Source organism: Panthera onca, chromosome D4 (assembly GCF_046562875.1).
Source record: "Panthera onca isolate mPanOnc1 chromosome D4, mPanOnc1 haplotype 2, whole genome shotgun sequence".
Lineage (NCBI taxonomy): Eukaryota > Metazoa > Chordata > Mammalia > Carnivora > Felidae > Panthera > Panthera onca.
The window spans coordinates 85,350,459-85,371,969 of NC_138351.1; the positions used below are offsets into that span (position 1 = coordinate 85,350,459).

Below are 21,511 nucleotides of genomic sequence, written 5' to 3' on the forward strand. Positions count from 1 at the left end.
CACGAACCATGAAATCATGACCTGAGCCAAAGTCAGACACGTAACCAACTGAGCCACCCAGGCACTCCGCTGTAGGATCTAATTAAAATTTTGTTTTTAACATTTATTCATTTTTAAGAGACAGAGAGAGATAGAGCATGAGTGGGGGAGGGCAGAGAGAGAGGGAGACACAGAATCTAAGCAGACTCCAGGCTCTGAGCTGTCAGCACAGAGCCCAACGCAGGGCTCAAACCCACGAATCGTGAGATCATGATCCGAGCCGAAGTCAGATGCTTAACCAACTGAGCCACCTAGGTGCCCCTGGAGGATCTAACTTAAAATGAAGTCTGACAAATGCTAATTTTCAGGCTGGAATTCTTTAAAATCATAATAACAAGACCCAAATATAAATAACATTTTTGCTATTTGGAATAAATTGTTAATAAATATTTGATCTTCTGTCACCACCTTCCCAGTAAAAACAGCAAAAAAAAAATTCCTCCCCTCCTCTTTCCCTTGTGAGCAAATCATGCCTTAATCCAGGCAGTTGCTTGAGTAGAAAAATCTAGAAATCCTTAATGTATTTTTTTTCTTTACCTTCCTTCTCTGTCTTCTCCACCCGCTGCCCCCATCCAATCCATCACCAAGTCCTGCTGCTTTTACCTTTCAGATAGATCTTGAATCTTTTTTACTTCCATTACTCTCACCCTATGCCAAGTTCTCATCATCCTTCAATTTGATCATTGCACATGTTCCCTTGAATATCTACATTTTCTGGGTGCCTAGGTGGCTCAGTCAGTTAAATAGCTACATTTCCTTTCATGCCCTCCTCCAACTATTCTCTGCAATCAGAATAATGTTTTTAAAACATAAAACTTAAAGCCAGGGCACCTGGATGGCTTAGTTGGTTAAGTGTCTGACTCTTGATTTCCGCTCAGGTGATGATCTCACAGTCTGTTGGCTCAAGCCCCACTTAGTGTTAATAGCACAGAGCCTGCTTGGGATTCTCTCTCTCTCCCTCTCTTTCTCTACCCCTCCCCCACTTGCTCTCAAAATAAATAAAAATAAAAACTTAAAAAAAAAAACCCATAAAACTTAAAGCCTTTAATACCTTTCTGTTGCACTTAAAATAAAATGCAAAAATTCTTAGGGGGTCCACAAAGCCTATATAACCTGGCACCTGCCCATCCTTCCATACTCAACTCACACATTCCCTGAGTTTTACTGTGTTTCAGTCTCCTCTACCCCTTTGGAATTCCCAAGTTTGTTTCTGTTTCAAGACCACTTTCTCTGCTCGTTCCTCTTCCCATCTACTCTTTGACTAACTCCTACACATTTTCCAGGTCTCAGGTTAAATGTCACTCCTTCAAGGAAACCTCTCCGGACTCTGTAATCTATGTTAGATTTCCCTCTTAGACGCTTTCATTATCCCTTATACTTTTCCTTCATAATTTGTGATAATTCATAATTTGTAATCATTTCCATGATACATGTTTAATGGCTTTCTTCCCCCTAACTTTCTACTCTCTCCCTGAACCCTCCGATCTCCTTTAAGCTCTCTGGTAGACCTTACCTGCTTTGTTTCAACTGGATCTTCCCTGAGGACCTATAACACATTAGATCCTTGTTGCATAATTTAAAGAATAGAGATAATTGTGCTTCACATTCTTGTATTTTTAGTGATCCTACATCTTAACACGAGTTGGACGGTGCTTTGGAGGATGCCAAGAGCGTAATTGCAATATTGGTGTGATTAAAACATAGAAATCTAATTTTTTTGTATGATCCTAATCAATATATCCCTCCTTGGTTAAGACCGATTATAACTGTAATTCTCTTTTGCTTCTTGTCATAGACGAAAAAGGCGTAACTTCAGTAAACAGGCCACCGAAATCTTGAATGAATATTTTTACTCACACCTCAGTAACCCCTACCCCAGTGAAGAAGCCAAAGAGGAGCTGGCCAAGAAATGCAGCATCACAGTGTCACAGGTGAGAGGGCTCCAAGGGTCTGTCTCGCTTCCCTATGAATCTAGGAACCCTATTCTTTCTTCCCGGTATCACCGAATTTCAGATGCACGTGTTCCAGTGTGAAAGAAGATAAAAAGAAAATAGAGATATTTCCGTGTTTTTATGCAAGCTTTTAAAGCTTCGGTGATGTGTTGGTTTTTTTGTTTTTTCGTTTTTTTAATCTAAGTGGTGAGGAATCAAGATAATCAGCCACCACCCCAGTGTAAATCTTCTATAGAGAGGACATAAACATGCCATGGGGAGAGACACGGTTTATACTTAAGTGACTCTTCAGTAAATGGCATACAGTCCTGCTTTCCCTGATTTAGATGACTGACCTAAGCTTCTACCAGTGAGAAACCAATTTATTTGTTGCCGAAAGGAAACTTAATATAACTCTTTGGTGAAAGCTTTGAGGAATTCGCTAAGTCTTTTCTTGGTGACCCTGCTATGATATTTGGTTCCCAAGGATTTCTTTGCTTCCTTGTTATTCATTAAACAGAAGAATTAGGTTTATACCCGTCTTTGTTTTGTTTTTAATGTTTATTTGTAATAAATTGTGGCCCTGAAATTAGCTGTCATCATCTAACAAAAATACATTTAGTTTGAGGCAGATAGACTGGTATTTGATTGAGGACTGGAGACAAATAAATAAACAACTGTACCTCCTTAAACAAATAAGTATGTTTTACTGGCATTAACTCTAAAATATAATTTTATTTTAGTACTCATACTGTTGTTTATACACGGACATCAGAATAGCATTTCTTTATAGCACGGAAATGTAGTAATTACCAACCAGCTGTTGCAATGGAACTTAAGGAAAAGCTGACCCTTGGCAGAAATTTTGGTGTTTCTAGGACACAAGCATTTTAAGGTAGTTTCTAAGTTAATATTCCTGCTGTACATCTGAAGTCCAAGATATTAGAGATCCCCTTCAGATTCCAGTGAAAGTTTTATATCAGTATTTTAAGTCATTGTTATTTAAGGGATTAAAGTCTGGGCTTGAGATGATTTCCAGCTTCTGTTTTGGCATTACTTTTCACAGAACCTCTAGAACAATCATAGATTCATAATTAAGCTATCATTTAAGAGTTATTGTCATTCTCTTACGGAATAGTGTTTGTCCTGATTCGTCTTGCTGAGTTTGAAATGGCCTATAATTGATTTGAGTTACCAACTTATGAGGACATCTCTAAAACATTCCTGTCTGGGTTGTGTAGTACTCACTGCCACTTGAACTATTAAGGAACAGTATAATATGCTGGGTCAGACAGAGAAGATGAAATTAAGCGGGTGTTTTTCTGGTGTGTGCATTTTCCCTGAACATTAGTGAGAGGATCAGACTCATGCTAAACACCAGTGGATGACGCCAAGTCTGGTTTTCCGCCTCTCACAGCAGCTTTCTGACTCTAGAATGCAGATGTCTGTAGGTCCAATTTCAGTTAAGGTGTTTTCATGCTTCTGCTTCTTTTTTTCTTGTTTCCCTCTCTACCATAGTTAGCACTGGACAGTAACACAGATTATATACATTTTTTGAAAGCCGATACAATCCTGGCTTTTCATTAGTGTGATGCTAGCATTTTCTGTGTCGCGTAGGACCTGCTTAATACAGTCGCTTAATACACGCTGTGTATTAAGCGAGAGAAAAGTTTCCTTCTGACTCTGCTCCGAACTGGGGAGGTTTTGCTCTACTTCTAACATAGGCTAGGAGCACATTACTAACTTTTTAATTTCTACTATATTCATTTCACTTGTTTTCTGATAGAAGAACAGCTAGGTTTTGGAAATTTTTTAGTAATTGCTTGAGACATGGAAATAACAGAGACTTAAGATTGGTCTGTCTACAAAGCAGACTGGCTGCTTTTTCTGTTTTTCTCCTAGTTCGGCCTTTCAGATGCAGAATTTCAGGGATCAGTGTAAGCATTAAATTGTGACAATCCCCCCCCCCCCCATTTACCTTTTTCCTACCTAAAGAAGTTAATTTCCCCTCAACAAGTCGCCACCTACACATCTCTGAAGTAGGAACAATGATGTTATCATTTTAAGTATTAGATGTCAGTTACTAGCCTTATGAGTGCCCTGTTTAAGTTGTTTAGAAACAAAAGCAGAGAATATTCCAGACCTGAGAGGTTAACCACTTTCTAAAGAGACCAAACATTGTTTAAAATACACATCATACTAAAATATAATTTAAAAGAAATTTTTTTAATCTTTATTTATTTTTGAGAGAGAGACAGAGCGCAAGCAGGGGAGGGGCAAAGAGAGGGAGACACAGAATCCGAAGCAGGCTTCAGGCTCCGAGCTGTCAGCACAGAGCCCGACGTGGGGCTTGAACTCACAAACCTTGAGATCATGACCTGAGCTGAAGTCCGACGCTCAACCGACTGAGCCACCCAGGCGCCCCATGCTAAAATATGATTAAATTTAGAATCCAGAAATTGTTCACACACAAAACTAACTTAAAAAAATTGAAACCCACTGAAAACAGGCAACTATAACAACACTATTTTTGCCTGACTTTCATAGAGTATATGAAACTGATTTATTCTGGATTACTTAAAATACTGCTTAATATATGAAACTGATTTATTCTGGATTACTTAAATATTGCTTAAAATAATAATTAAGAATCAGGAATAATTAAAAATAAGGAGCACCTGGGTGGCTCAGTCTGTTGAGCATCCGACTTCTGCTCACGTCATGATCTCACAGTTTGTGGGTTCAAGCCCTGCATCGGGCCCTGTGCTGACAGCTCAGAGCCTGGAGCCTGCTTCGGATTCTGTGTCTCCCTCTCTCTCTGCCCCTCCCTGGCTCATGCTGTGTCTCTCAAAAATAAATAAAAATGTTAAAAAAATTTTAAAAAGAAAGAATAAGGAACTTTCAGAAGAAAATGTAAGGATATATCTTTAGGACTTTGAGGATAGTAAAAAAATTCTTAAAAAGGACATAAAAGGGGCGGCTGGGTGGCTCAGTTGGTTGAGCGACCGACTTTAGCTCAGGTCATGATCTTGCAGTTTGTGAGTTCGGGCCCCGCGTCGGGCTCTGTGCTGACAGCTCAGAGCCTGGAGCCTGCTTCGGATTCTGTGCTTCCCCCTCTCTCTACCCCTCCCCTGCTCACGCTCTGTGTCTCTCTGTCTCTCGATAATAAATAAACGTTAAAAAAAAATAAAAATAAAGGACATAAAATGTTTAAGCAACAAAGGAAAAGATTGGTAAGTTTTGTGGTAAAATGTTTATCAAAGACTGTGAAACATCAACATGATACAACCATTTTAGTAAAGACTGGATCGGGCAGGAATCATCAATAGATATTAAATCTGGGGGGGAAATTTTGATGAAGAAAATGGTCTTAAAGTGTCTCTCCATAGGCCCTTTATTAGTTGTAAGGGTTTCAAAAAAAAAAAAAAAAGCAATTATAGACTGGAGAAATGGAACAAAACCCAGATCAGGTGATTAGAATCAACATCACCAAAGAGAGACAGTGGACATTGTGTATAGTATTTCATCCAAGAATGTAGTCTGAATCTAATCACTAGAAAACATCAGACAAACAAAATGAAGAGTGTTCTGTTAGGGAAAAAAGGGGGTGGGAGTAGTATTCTTTAAAAATGTCAAAGAAAGCCCATGGAAATGGTTCACACTAAGAGAGGATAGAGACATGACAGGTAAATGCAATTCCTGACCCTAGACTGGATCTTGTACTGAAGGGGAGGAAATGCCATAGAGAATGTTATTGGGTTAAAATTATTTCAGTAAATTACAAAATGTAATTGTTCTATTGTTGTATAAGCGAGTATCTCTAGTCTTAGGGAATACACTGACTTACTTACATAGGGAGAAAGAGCCATGATATATATAATTTACCTTCAAATAGTTCAGGAAAAAATGTGTATGTGTGTTTATACACACACATATATAAACACACATAAACGTGTATAACACAAAGTGCACATGCGTGAGTGAACACAAATGATAAAACAAATGGGGCAAAATGTTTAATAACAGGTGAATATGACTAAAAGGCATACACAGATGTTCTTTATACTATTTTTGTTTTTGTGGCCTTTTTTGCAGGCTTGAAATTATTTCAAATAAAATGTTTTTTAAAATGTGAAGACAGGGGCACCTGGGTGGCTCAGTCAGTTAAGTGTCCGACTTTGGCTCAGGTCATAATCTCACAGTTCGTGAGTTTGAGCCTCGCTTTGGACTCTGTGCTGACAGCTCAGAGCCTGGAGCCTGCTTCAGATTTGTGTCTCCCTCTCTGCCTCTCCTCTGCTCAAACTCTGTCTCTCTCTCTCAAAAATAAATAAACATTTAAAAAATAACGAAAGAAAATAAATAAATAAAATGTGAAGACAGCCCACAGACTACAAGAAGATATTTGTAAGTGTATAAGTCAGATTAAAATCTAAAATACATAAGGAATTCCTATAAATTAATAAGAAAAAGACAAAGAACATATTTGAAAAATAGACAAAAACAAGGACTCCGCAGAAAGAATATAAATAGTCCATTATATGAGAAGATCCTTTTTTGTAATCAGGAAAATGTGATTTAAAACCTTCAGTGAAATAACATTTTACATTTCCTGGATTGGGGCAAAAAATCCTAAATTTGACCATACCAAGTCTGGACATTGTTGACAAAAATATATAATAGCAGATACTCTTAAATATTCTTAGTAGGAATGTAAATTGGTATAGCCACCTTGAAAACCTTATGGCATTATCTTATAAATTTAAATATACATATACCATTCAATCAATACTTAATTTCACCTCTTAGTGAAATTGTTCTAGAAAACTTCTTGTGTATGTATATCAGGAAGCATATGTAAGAGCATTTGTTTTTTGGGTTTTTTTTTTTTTTTTACCCTTTCCTTTTTTTTTTTTAATTTATTTTTTTAATTTGCATCCAAGTTAGTTAGCATATAGTGCAACAGTGATTTCAGGAGTAGATTCCTTAATGCCTCTTACCCATTTAGCCCATCTTCCCTCCCACAACCCCTCCAGTAACCCTCAGTTTGTTCTCCATATTTAAGAGTCTCTTATGTTTTTGTCCCCCTCCATGTTTTTATATTATTTTTGCTTCCCTTCTCTTATGTTCATCTGCTTTGTATCTTAAAGCCCTCATATGAATGAAGTCATATGATACTTGTCTTTCTCTGACTAATTTCACTTAGCATAATACCCTCTAGTTCCATCCTCGTAGTTGCGAATATGTAAGAGCATTTGTAATAACATTGTTTGAAATGGCAAAAAACTTGAAATAAGACAAGTGTCCATTGAGTGGGGAAATGGATAAATCTATTGTGGTATAATCCCACAACAGATTACTATATAGCAGTGAAAAAGAATAATGTACAATGACATATATCCAATGTGAGTGCATCTTAGAAACATAATAGTGAGTGAAAAAGGCACATTGCAGAGTATATATATATAAAGTTCAAAACCAAGCAAACAGCATATTGTTTAGAGTACATACATATATGATTAAATATACAGAAAGTAAAGGGAATGATAAAAAAAACCTTAGTTAAGTGGAATAGGATTAGAAAAGAATATTCAGAGTTTTAGTGGTATTGTTGTATGTTTATTTAAGTTGAGTGGAAGATTTACAGGAATTAATTTTTATGCTTTAAAATTTTTTTAATGTTTTTGTTGAAGTATTATTAGCATACAAAAAAAATGTATGCACATTTAATGTGTACATCTTGGAATCTAAAAAATAAAACAAATGAAAAAGTAAAAAAAAAAAAAATTTCTTTTTTGTTTTAATTTAATTTTTTATTTTTTAAAATTTACATCCAAATTAGTTAGCATATAGTGCAACAATGATTTCAGGAGTAGATTCCTTAATGCCCCTTACCCATTTCGCCCATCCCCCCTCCCACAACCCCTTCAGTAACCCTCAGTTTGTTCTCCATATTTATGAGTCTCTTCTGTTTTGTCCCCCTCCCTGTTTTTATATTATTTTTGTTTCCCTTCCCTTATGTTCAACTGTTTTGTCTCTTAAAGTCCTCATATGAGTGAAATCATATGATTTTTGTCTTTCTCTGACTAATTTCACTTAGCATAATACCCTCCAGTTCCGTCCATATAGTTGCAAATGGCAAGATTTCATTCTTTTTGATTGCCAAGTAATACTCCATTGTCACTTAGCATAATACCCTCCAGTTCCATCCATATAGTTGCAAATGGCAAGATTTCATTCTTTTTGATTGCCAAGTAATACTCCATTGTATATATAAACCACATCTTCTTTATCCATTCATCCATTGATGGACATTGGGCTCTTTCCATCCTTTGGCTATTGTCGATAGTGCTGCTATAAACATGGGGGTGCATGTGTCCCTTAGAAACAGCACACCTGTATCCCGTGGATAAATGCCTAGTAGTGCAATTGCTGGGTCATAGGGTAGTTCTATTTTTAGTTTTTTGAGGAACCTCCATACTGTTTTCCAGAGTGGCTGCACCAGCTTGCATTCCCACCAACAATGTAAAAGAGATCCTCTTTCTCCGCACCCTCGCCAACATCTGTTGTTGCCTGACGTGTTAATGTTAGCCATTCTGACAGGTGTAAGGTGGTATTTCATTGTGGTTTTGATTTCTATTTCCCTGATGACAAGTGATGTTGAGCATTTTTTCATGTGTCAGTTGGCCATCTGGATGTCTTCTTTGGAGAAGTGTCTATTCATGTCTTTTGCCCATTTCTTCACTGAATTATTTGTTTTTTGGGTGTTGAGTTTGATAAGTTCTTTATAGATTTTGGATACTAACCCTTTATCTGATATGTCGTTTGCAAATATCTTCTCCCATTCTGTCGGTTGCCTTTTAGTTTTGCTGATTGTTTCGTTGGCTGTGCAGAAGCTTTTTATTTTGATGAGGTCCCAGGAGTTCATTTTTGCTTTTGTTTCCCTTGCCTCTGGAGACATGGTGAGCAAGAAGTTGCTGCAGCCAAGATCAAAGAGGTTTTTGCCTGCTTTCTCCTCAAGGATTTTGATGGCTTCCTGTCTTACATTGAGGTCTTTCATCCATTTTGAGTTTATTTTTGTGTATGGTGTAAGAAAGTGGTCCAGGTTTATTCTTCTGCATGTCGCTGTCCAGTTTTCCCAGCACCACTTGCTGAAGAGACTGTCTTTATTCCATCGGATCTTCTTTCCTGCTTTGTCAAAGATTAGTTGCCCATACGTTTGTGGGTCCATTTCTGGGTTCTCTATTCTGTTCCATTGATCTGAGTGTGTGTTCTTGTGGCAGTACCATACTGTCTTGATGATTACAGCTTTGTAGTATAGCTTGAAGTCTGGGATTGTAATGCCTCCTGCTTTGATTTTCTTTTTCAAGATCACTTTGGCTATTTGGGGTCATTTCTGGTTCCATACAAATTTTAGGATTATTTGTTCTAACTCTGTGAAGAATGCTGGTGTAACTTTGATAGGGATTGCATTGAATATGTGGATTGCTTTGGGTAGCATTGACATTTTAACAATATTTGTTCTTCCTATCCAGGAGCAGGGAATCTTTTTCCATTCTTTTGTGTCTTCAGTTTCTTTCATAAGCTTTCTATAGTTTTCAGCATATAGATTTTTCACCTCTTTGGTTAGATTTATTCCTAGGTATTTTATGGTTTTTTGTGCCGGAAACAACTTCTAAGCACAGAGAACAAACTGGTGGTTGCCAGAAAAGAGGAAGATGGGGGATGGGAAAAATAGGTGAAAAGGATTAAAAGGTGTACATACCTCCAGTAATAAAATAAGAAGTCACAGAGGTGAAAAGTTCAGCAAAAAGAAGAGAGTGAATAATTTTGTAATAATGTAGGGTGGTGAGTGTTGAGTAATGTATAGAATTGTTGAATCATTGTGTTGTATACCTGAAACTAATATAATGTTTTATGCCAACTATACTTCAAAGATAAAAATTTTAAATGATTATAATTTTTATGCTTTATAAACATATATATATAGATAGATAGATACATACATATAATATATATACATATATAGATATGTACATATATATACATATATAGATATGTATGTACATATCTATATACATATGTATATATGTATATGTATACATATATAGATATGTCTATGTATACATATATAGATATGTACATATATATACATATATAGATATGTATATATATTGTATGTATGTATCTATATATATACACATATATAGATATGTATATATATTATATGTATGTATCTATCTATATATGTATATATAGATAGATAGATGAAGGAAGTTTTATGTGAATTATTTTATCCAAATAACAGAATATTTAAAAGTATTTCCATTCATTTGCTAACAAAGAAATCAATTGGAATACCTATTATGTACCAGATACTATACTGGGAATGGAAGAGATGTCTGTGAACTTAACAGACAAAACCGCCTGCCCTACCTGACAGAAGTACGTACATATGTTCACCAAAGATATGTAAAAGAATATTCTTAGCAACAGTATTCCCATTAGCCAAACTAGAAACAATGGAAATGTCCATCAGTAGGAAAATGGGTAAATAAATGTGGCATACTTTTGTATATTTAGAATATTTTATAGCAGTGAGAATGTATGAACTTAACTATGTATACCTATATAATGCTAAGTGAAAGAAGTCAGGCACTTGGTATATGATTCCATTTATTAAAACGTTCAAAAACAGGCACGTGACTGGCTGATTTGGTATAGCATGTAACTCTTGATCTCAGGGTCATAAGTTCAAGCCCCACGTTGGGCATGGAGGCTACTTTTAAAAAAAGTTCAAAAACAAACTTGATCTTAGTGTTAATTCAGGATAGGGGCATCTGGGTGGCTCAGTTGGTTGAGCGTCCGACTCTTGATTTCAGCTCGGGTCATGATCCCAGGGTCATGGGATCGAGCCCCATGTCAGGCTTTGTACTGAGCATGTAGCCTGCTTGGGACTCTCTCCTACTGCCCCTCTCCCTGGCTCGTACTCTCTCTCTCTCTCTCTCTCTCTCTCTCTCTCTCTCTTTCTAAAAAATAAAAAATAAAGTCAGGATAAAAGTGGTTACCCTTAGGAGAACAGTGATTGGGAAGGGAGATGTTTCTGTATCTAAACAATGTTTTCATGGGTGTCTTCACTTTTTGAAAATGCATCAAGCTCTCTACTTATGATGTATATATACACCTTGTGTTGGTTTATATATATTTCACTTGACTAAAAAGTTTACTTTCACATCAACAGCAAACCTGCCTTCATTGAGCTTACATTTTCCTGGGAGAATACAAACAGATAACATAAGTAAATGAGATGATAAATTAGAATACAGTGATAGGTGGTATGGATAAGACAAATAAAGGAGGGAAAGAGAACAGGGAGTGAAGTGTGCAATTTTTAATAAGGTGGTAAAGAAAACCCCTCCTGAGAGAGTATCTTTTGGTAAAGATTGAAGGAGAGAATGAACAACCCATGTGGCTAATAGGCAAAGAACATTCCAGGCAGAGGGAACAGTAGGTGCAAAGGGCCTGAGGGGAAAATTGCCTGAACAAGTGGGAGGAGGCGTCAGAGACAAGTCAGAGAGATTGTGAGATCCAAATGGTGTGGGGGCCTTAGACACCATGGTAACGGAGGACTTTTCCTCTGAGTGAAGTGGAAAGCTGGGGAGTGACATGATCTGACTTAAGTTTTAACAGGATCACCATGGCAGCTGTATTGATAATAGAGTGAAGGAGGCAAGGACAAGCAGTCACCAGTTAGGGTGTCATCGCAATAATCCAGGGAGAAGATGACGGTGGCTTGGATCAGGATGCTTGTAGTAAAGGTGATGAAAAGTGGCTGGATCCCAGATAATTGTGAAGGTACAGCCAAGAGGGTTTACTGATAGATGAAATGTAGGATGTCAGAGAAAGAGTCAAGGAGGTCTCAAACATTTTTGGCTTGAGCAGCAGAAAGGTGCAGTTTTCCTTTAAGTGTGATGGGGAAGGATTTAGGAGGAACAGATTTTTTGGTGGAAGGGCAGATCAGGAGTTTGGTTTTGGACATATAAAGTTAATATATCTTACAGCTTTTTAAGTTCATTCTATACTATAATGTATAAATAGGCACTGGTAAGTGAAAAATTTAGTTTATGTTAGTCTAACATTAATTTCTGGTGATATATTGTAAATATAAATATCCTTAATGTAGAATTGCAGGTTGAGCTCAGAATTTGAAATTCTGATGTCTTTTTTTAAAAATTGTATTTATTTATTCTGAGGGAAACAGGGAGAACAGGAGAGGAGCAGAGAGAGAATGAATCCCAAGAAGACCCTGCTCTGTCAGCATCGAGCCCAATGTGCGGCTCAAACCCACGAACCATGAGATCATGACCTGAGCCAAAACCAAGAGTCTGATGCTTAACCGACTGAGCCACCCAGGCACCCCTCTACCCCTCTCTGATTTCTTAAGGCTTGGTTTGGTTAAGTAAGCTGGAGATTTCCCCCCCCCCCCTTTTTTTTTTACATAACACCCTGAAAATTCACAAAAGAAGGAATGATTTCAAATGTCATAAGCATTGAGAATCATACTTAAATTGTCACATATACTTAATTAGTGAAGCAGATATTAATATGCTTTTACTTTTTGAAATAGTGCTAACTTGCATTGATTATTCAAATTAGCAAGTCACAAAAAACTCCATTGTTCTCCTGATTCCAATTTTGAGTTTAAATAACTCTGGCCCTACTTTCTCTGCTAGGTGTTTTTAGAATGAAAAATGTTCACTTCTTCTTCATTGCTACTGTAATTGAAATGTACTGTAAAGAAAGGATTGATTTTTTTTTTTTTTTTTTTAACAGATGAGTACCTGAAATAGTAGAGAGGTTAATTGGCAACATTAAGATTCATTCATTCATTCATTCAACTCACGTATTTTAGAGCTTTTAAAGTGGTGCACAGGACCCACTTTTACAACAGTCTAGTGTGGAAAAAATTATTATCTAACCCTTACAGATGAGGAGACTGATGTTCAGAGAGGTTAAGTGATTTGACAAAGAGTCACAAGACTTTATGAGTGGGAGAGCTGGAGGTTCTTACTCAGAGGTTTTTAATAAAAAACAAGAAACTGGATTTTTACCTTTTTTTCCTGCAAGAGGCAGTGTGATTCCTCTATCTCTGAGGCCCCAGCTGCAGAATCCTGGTTTGTGAGGCACAGGCCTTGGCTTTTATCACTCGGGCTGCGTCATTTCCCCCTAAGCTACTTTAGACACTCCAGGCTAGTTAGTAGCCTGAGGTCTCCTTACTCATTAAACGACTTATTCCAAAGCAGTGAATATTCAGTAAGCTAATTAAAATTTGTAAGTAAGATTTCCTTATTAAAAAAAATCTATTAAAATAAGAAGAAGCCCGCTAAAATAATAATTAGAGCAGGGGAAAAAAAAGATGACTATCAGATTACAGTATCTTTTTCAGCTATCTATAAAGGCCTGTTCGGTTGCTTTGGCAAGTAGACAGAAGGCAGGACTGGATTGACGAACTAGAGACAAGGTGAAGGAAAGAGGCAGCTATTTTGTTAAAGTGGTTCTTTCACTCTGTCTTAAAAGAAGGCTACAGACCCTCTGTTCTATAAAAGGTTCTGCTTGTGTGTCCTAGTGGAGATAGACGTCATTAGACAGTGTGCAAAGAACAAAGGAGCAGGTTGTAAAGAGATGGGAGCTTTGAGGATGCTGTAACACTGAGTACAGATAAAGCATATATCTGCAAGATTTAAAGAAAACAGAAGCCTCTGATTTGTTGTTGTTTTCTTCTCTGCTAACAATCAGTACCGTGATTAGCGTGGTACCTAAAGTTTGCTCCAGCGATGGCAGGTATTATATTTATTTTGAACTGACTTTTTTTGAGGAAATCTCTTCCTACGAGTTTGATATAATGCCCAAACTAAGAATAGAGACTATTTCCAGCTTAGATGTAGTGGTTTTCGAGTTTTCCTATACCTAGAAGAAGCCATATTTCAGAATCCAGTTTTCATCCCCTTCACCTTCTTTTGCCTATTTCTTCCCTTTGAGTATTCCTGGCAGTCTCTCCTCATGCCTGTCCCTCATCATTGCATCTCACCTTTCCATTGCCTTGCTTCTCTGAGGCTTGTCAGACCAGTAGGCCAATATATCAGTCAGGGTCCCAGCAGAAAACAGATGGCACACTCAAATTAGAGTAATTCGAGGAGAGTTGAAAAGCGACTATTCACAGAAGTGTGGGCAGAGTGTAGGGAAACCACAAAAGGTAATGCTAGTAATGGTTGGTTCTGTTACTACCCTCGCCCTGGAGAGATAAAAGAAGGATTATAAGAACCCACCAGAGACATAGAAGCTGTATTTGCAAAGATAGTAACTAAAACCTTAAGTAAAGCCGTTTTTACATGGAGGGAGTCAGGGCAGCAATTGCTCTGACGTTACTTTCCTCCCCTTTTCGCATCTCCCACCAGTGACTTGCTTTGACCAGAAACCTGAGGGTATGTAGGTCAGCCTCTTGGGGCCCAGAACAGTGCAGAGAGTACAGAGGGAGGAGTGAACAGAAGATCCACAGTGTAGCCCAAAGAACAAAGGCACCAGATCAGAACAGGCTCCAGGTTCAAGCCTGCTGGCTTCTCACTTATGCTGACTCTGTGATATTCCCACCCAGGATATCTGGCACTCTCCAGAGATGCCCTTGGGCTTCCTTTGTCCTTGTGTTTTGGCTTCTCTTCTCCTTTCCTGACTCCTCTCAGCCATGTAGGAAGCATATTACTTTTCTAAAATGAATACGGATTTTGAGAGTAGAAACTACAAACAATGTAAAGAAGTTAATTTGATCCAGCTAAAAGGATTTGTCTGGATTTTCTAGCTATTTTCCAAATGCACTCAACAGGTCCTGAGTGCCTATTATAGGCATTGTGCTTGGCACTGTGGCAAACAAAGGTGAATTAGAGGTCTTCTCCCTCAGAAATGTCAGATTTCTTGGGGGAGACAGACAAACATGTTAATGCCAGGATACAAAAGTTACCTGGGGGAGTGCACAGGGGCATATGGGTGCCATTTTGGAATATGGTAGAAGGATGAGTTTACTTTCTACTAAGAGGATTAGGAAGGTTCCCCAACTTATTAGTTCTGTGACCTTTGGGCAAGTCATTCAACCTCACTGTGCCTCATTTCCTCATCGGTATATTTTGGATTAAAACAGCATGTACTTCATCAGGTTATAGGAGTTTCAGTGAGATAATATAGGTAAAGCACCTATCAGAGTGCCTATCATAGAGTAAGGAGAAGATATAATAATAATAATTATTATGCCGTTTGTGCTATCTGGAATGGCCTAATAACCCTGTCTTCCCTACAAAAATGCATAAACATCTTATTAATTACCAGTCTTATTAATTTGAAAGCTCACTTCAAATGTCAGTTCTTTAAGAAAGCTTTCCATGTATCCACAGTTCATATCCTCCATTGTATATTCTCATAGCTTCTTACACTTTTCCTTGATGGCACTTATCACAATTATAATTACATAATGAATTATTTTGTTTTGTCTTCAAAATAAACTCTACACCCAATGTGGGGCTCAAACTCATGACCTTGAGTTCAAGAGTCACATGCTTCACTGACTGAGCCAGCCAGTCACAAATTTTGTGATCCCCAGATCACAAATTGTTCCAGTTTTAGTATATGTGATGCCAAACTGAGCAGTAAGTAATGAATTGTTTAATGCTTTTCCCCTGATGGTGAATTTCATGTTGACTGGACTGAAGTCTCATTCAACACTCTATTCTAGTACATGTTGCCATGTCTTCTTGTATGTCTGTTTTTCTCTAATTGTGTGCCCAGTGGTGTATTTGCTTTGTTTATAGAAACAGCTTGAAGCCTAGAATGATGGTATCTTTCTCTACAAAAAAATTATATTTGCTTTGTCCAGGCACCTGCAAGTACTGGTAGGAAACCCTACTAGAATGAGAGTGACTATATAGGAGATTGTTGGTATACTCCAGGAAAGAGGTGGTAAGGATTCAAATAAGGCCACTGAAAGTAGAAAACAGGGAGGGATTTGTAAAGCATTTTGGAGGTAGAACTTCTGTTTTGGAGATTATGTAAACAGTTGGATATGAATGTGAGGAGGAAAGAGTATTAGAAGATAGCTGAGGTTTTTAGCCTAATTAATTGAAGATGTGATATTATTATCTGATACAGGAAACACATGAGGAAATGCTTGTTTGATGGAGGGGAGATTAAAGGTTTGTGCCAGGTTTGCATTGCCATCAGTATCTCAGTTGGGAAATGTTCAGTTTGGAAGTATAATCTATGAGAAAGGTCAAGGTTAAAGATGTAGCTTGGGAGTCATCCACTGAAGTTCATAGTTGAGGCCCTGGGAATGGATGATGTTGTCCAGGGAACTTGTAGATAAAAAGAAAATAAGGCCAGGGGAAATGACTTTTCCTTGGGTCATTTGTCAGTTCTGAGAGAGTAAGAGGCTGAGGGGTTAAGCAGTACTTTTGACAACTTTGTAGGGAACTGGTATCCAGGTGGCTAGGACCTATCAGGGGAGGCTACCTTATTTCCCTTGATTGCTAGGGCTGCACTCTAGCAAGGGTGCATTGGGAAGTACATAGACACTCACAGAGACTCTAATTCTTCAAAATACCTTGGTCCTTGAGATTGGATTGCTAGTACTTGTGGGTGCCTGGATAAAGCAAATATAATTTTTTTGTAGAGAAAGATACCATCATTCTAGGCTTCAACCTGTTTCTGTAAACAAAGCAAATACACCATTGGGCACACAATCAGAAAAACAGACATACAAGAAGACATGGCATCATGTACTATAACCAACAGACAACAGAAACAGACCCATAGAAATGTAGAAAAGAATCCAGTATGGGCTGTGAAATAACTATGCCTAATATATGTGAGGAAATAAAAAGCAAATAAAGAATGTTGTCAGAGAACTGGAAACCATAAAAAAGTTCAAATGGAAATTTTAGATCCAAAAATACAGTAACCAAAATTAAGAATTCAGTATATGGATTTAAACACAGATTAGACATAGTTGAAGAGAGAATTAGTGAATGGGAAGATGTGTCATGAGAAAATAACCATACTAAAGACTGGAGAGACCATAGGATAGAAAATCAGAAGGGGAGAAAGTAAGATACAGTAAGAAGTCTAACATAAACGTAATTGGTGCCCCAGAAGCAAATATAAGAGTGGGTCAGAAGCAATATTTAAAAAGTAAAGGCTGATAACTTTCTAACACTGATGGAAGATTCCAAACCCTAGATTCTGAAAAACTATAGTCCCCAAACAGAATGAATTAATAGGAATCCACACTTAACACAATCAAAACAAAAGCAGCCAGAGGGAAGAATAAGATTGCCTTCACAGAAGGAGCAATTGGACTAACAACTAATTTTTTAACTAAAAGAATAGAGCTGTAATACAGTGGAATGATACCTTTAGATAAACTAAATTAAATGTCAGTCTAGAATTCTGTATCTGCCAAAAGTGTCCTTTCATCATGGAGTTGAAATAAAGACGTTTTCAGTAAAAAAAAAATTTTTTTGAGAGAATCTGTACCATTTTCTCACAAAAGGAAGTACAAAAAATACTCTTCATGAAGAAGTAAAAAAGATACCAGATAGTGGGTGGGAGATGCAGGAAGTAGCAGAAAAGCAAAGGGTAAAAATGTGTGTGTGAATCTAAATGAATATTGATTGTTTAAAATAATTATAATAATGTCCTTTTAGCTTATAATATGCATGGAATTAAAATATACAACAGTAATGCCTCATAATTTAATGAGAGGAGGATAAGTGTTCTAATACTCTTGCGTAAAAGGTAATAAAGGTACCACTTACTGTAAAAGTATCAGTTAGACTTTGATAGTCATGAATGTGTAATCTCTAGGATACTCACTTAAAGAATACTTAAAGAATATATAACTTCCAAACTTATAAAGAAGGAAACATGGAATAATTTTTTAAAACAAGTAATCTAGGGGTGCTTGGGTGGCTCAGTTGGTTAAGTGTCCAACTCTTGACTTCATCTCAGGTCATGATCTCATGTTGTGAGATTGAGCATCAGGCTCCATGCTCCAGAGAGAGCCTGATTAAGAGTCTCCCCCTCCCCCTCTGCCTCTCTCTCTCTCTCTCTCTCTCTCTCTCTCTCTCTAAGAAAGAAAGAAAGGGAAGAGGAAAGAAAAGAAGCAATCTAAAAGAAGCAAGAAGGGTGGGAGGTGGGGGGAAGTGTCCTAAGTGGGACAAATAGGAAGCACTTAGTAAGATGATAGGTTTATTCCCAAATATACCAGTAATTCCATTAAGTTCAAATGAGCTGAGTACTCTAATAGGCAAATATTGTCAGGTAAGACATAAAAATGAAACCTAATTATATGTATTCTTTAAGAGACACATCTAAAACATAAGGACATAGAATGAAAATAACAGTATGGGGACAGATATAACATGTAAACATTATAACCAAAAGAAAATTGGTGTTTCTTTGTTAATATCAGATAAAGAACACATTAAGGCAAAAAGTTTTACTAGGGATAAAGAGAGGCACTAAATAATATTGACCCAAAAGTTCTGTATTTGTGTGTACCAAATAGCAGAAACTCAAAAAACATAGAGCAAAAACTTTAAAAATTTCAAAGAAAAGTAGATAAATCCATAATCATTGTAGATTTTTCTGTTACAATCTGGAGAGCTTGTTGGAATACAGATACCTGGGCCTTATTCCTGGCAGTTCTAATTTGAAGTCTATAATGGGGCCTGATAATTTGCAGCTCCCAAATGCTGCTCATGCCGATGGTTCTAGACCCGCACCTTGAGTAGCACAGATACGGAAGATTTGAACACCGTGATTAGCAAACAACCTGATACTACAGAATACGTGTTCTTTTTAAGCTCTTGCAGAACATTTTGAAAGTTAATGTATTCTGGGCCATCAAGCACCTCTCAATAAATTTTAAATAATTGAAAACAGAGTTTGTTTTCTGAGTACAGTGGAATTAAACTATAACTCAATAACAAAAATATAACTAGAAATTCTCATGTTTGAAACTAAGGCAATATGTTTCTTAATATTCTCATGGGCTAATGAGACCACAGTGAAAATTGCAAAATATTTTAACTGGATGATAATGAAAATACTCCTTTCAAAATTCATGGGATATGGCTAAACCCATGCTTAAAAGGAAATGTATAGCTTTAGGTATATGTTTTTTATATATAGCATAGGTATTATATATATAATATTATTTAATGTATACTTGTATATATTATTTATAATATATAATTATATATATTAATTATATATAAGATGTGTATGTTTTATGTATGTATATAAAGTGGGGAGGCTGAAAATCAGTGAGTTAAGGATCTATCTCAAGGTATTAAAAGACACTAAATTAAACCAAAAAAGTGGAAGGAAGGAAATAGTGAAGATAAGTGCAGAAATTAATAAAAATTCTTAAAAACCATAAGTAGAGCTCAACAAACCCAAAAGTTGTTTCTTTCAAAAGTCTCCCTTCTCCCTCAAACTCTTAGTCCTACTCCCCAAAGGCAATTAACGTGCCTTAGACATTCTTTGTAATGTTTCTTAACATACGTGTTCTTTTCAGATATTCATTCTGAACCAACTGTATGTACTACCTTTTTTCTTCCTTCCTTCCTTCCTTCCTTCCTTCCTTCCTTCCTTCCTTCTTTCCTTCCTTCCTTTCTCCCTTCCTTCCTTCCTTCCTTCCTTCCTTCCTTCCTTCCTTCCTTCTGTCTTCTTTATTTTAGAGAGAGAGTAAAAGAAAGCATGTGCTAGCAGGGAAGAGGAGCAGAGGGGGAGAGAGAGAAAGAATCTTTGAGCAGGCTTCATGATCAGAGTGGAGCCTGACACAGGGCTCGATCCCACTACCCTGGGATCATGACCTGAACTAAAATCTATCTTCCTCCCTCCTTCCCTTCCTTCCTTCCTTCCTTCCTTCCTTTCTTTTTTTTCTTTCTTTCAAAATTCTTTGTGCCTCAGTTTTCATATACATAAAATAGGGGAAATAATAGAACTTGCCTCATTGGATTGTTACGCAGATTTAATGAGTTAATATATATTGTGTGGTTAGAATAGGGTTTGGCACTTAAGAAGCCCTGTATGAATGTTACACCTGTTGTTATTACAAGAGGACATACGGTCCTGAACCGAATGACAGTGAGGGTAAGCCTGGATTTGGGAGGTCAAAGGTGATGGTCAGGGACTGCTTTGGGGGAACACAGTGTCTGCCAGGCACTCTTGCTATGTGTGTGGAATGATCTGGCCAGTAATGAGCCAAAAGGTAGAATTATTGGCAGAGTCAGCCAACAGCCTGGACTTGTGACTTGAATAGAAGAGGGTAAAAGAACTAATTGGGTCACCCCCACTGGGATCTTATCAGGTGACTGGATCAAAGATCAAGGGAGAAAAGTTTTAAAGTAGTGTGACTAGTTTTGTTTTGTTTTGTTTTGTTTTCTCCTTCTTGACTTTCTAAAGTTTGATATTTAGACCATTGCCCTATAGGTACACCAGATTCTTTACCAAAGCTAAGTTTCGTTATTTCTGTTCTATTTGAGAAGTGGTACCGTCCTTTCATGTCCACTGTGTTTGAGAAATTGGCATTCTAACTCCCAACCGACTGTACATTCCGTGTAGAAAGGTGCAGAAAAGCCACTCATATTCCACTCCCCCACTATTAAGTAGTGCTGTGACCATGAGCAAATTATCTAACCTGAAGTCTCCGTTGTTTGAACTGTAAATTTAAGATGGTAATAATCTCTTCAGAGGTTTGAGGGCTAAGTGAGATCCTATATGTAGAATGCCTAGTACAGGGCTTGGTATATCACGAGTGCTCAATAAATGCCAATTTGCCACCCATTCAACCAGAGTTTTCCTACTCGATATGTGGTGCATACAAAGCCTTGTCAAGGTTCCAGAAGAAAGTCCAGCCTTTGGCGAGCTAGTAATGTGCTAGCAGCCTTCAGCCCCTAGGTTTTCATAGGCTCCACAAAGGAGACAGCCAAAGAGGAGCCAGGGTGAGTAGGGTTGTGTCTAAATTCTTAGTCTCTGACTAGACCTATCCTTGGTGTATTCTTTATTCTAAAAATGCGTGTGATTCATTGTCAGTGAGAACTAATTAGGTATGTTGAAAGGTTTTTGAGGATAGGTATTACCATTTTCAATAAATCCAGTGAATAATCTAGATCTTTAGAAAGAAAGGGAAACTAGGGTGTGTATTTAGTAGGGAGTGGTGGTCAAATAAATGAATAAATAAGGGTTTCCATGAAATAAAAGACTTAACTGTAGGGCTTCTTTACATAGGACACTCAATAAATAAATTTTGATGTTTTCTGTTACATGAGACTTACCCGGACAAAAAGTCTGGTTCATTATTGTTTAAGAAGTGCTCTTGACTTTTGATCTGGGATGCTGATGTGTTGCCTGGTAGATGGCCCTACCTTTAAGTGCAGCTGGCAAGAGGGACTTCTGCCCTCGTGATGTCAGTGCTTCAAAATCTGTCAGGCTTTCCA

The 21,511-nt window shown here is 37.3% G+C and overlaps 1 protein-coding gene across 4 annotated transcripts in view; it reads left to right on the forward strand.

Annotated features, from left to right (window-relative positions):
* PBX3 (PBX homeobox 3) overlaps window positions 1–21,511 on the forward strand; it is a 220,004-nt gene that overhangs the window by 181,506 nt on the left and 16,987 nt on the right. For all 4 annotated transcript variants that reach the window (XM_060608661.3, XM_060608665.3, XM_060608662.3 and 1 more), the window contains exon 5: window positions 1,835–1,970. In XM_060608661.3, the coding sequence (XP_060464644.1) occupies window positions 1,835–1,970 (136 nt within the window). The remainder of the gene's footprint in view (window positions 1–1,834; window positions 1,971–21,511) is intronic.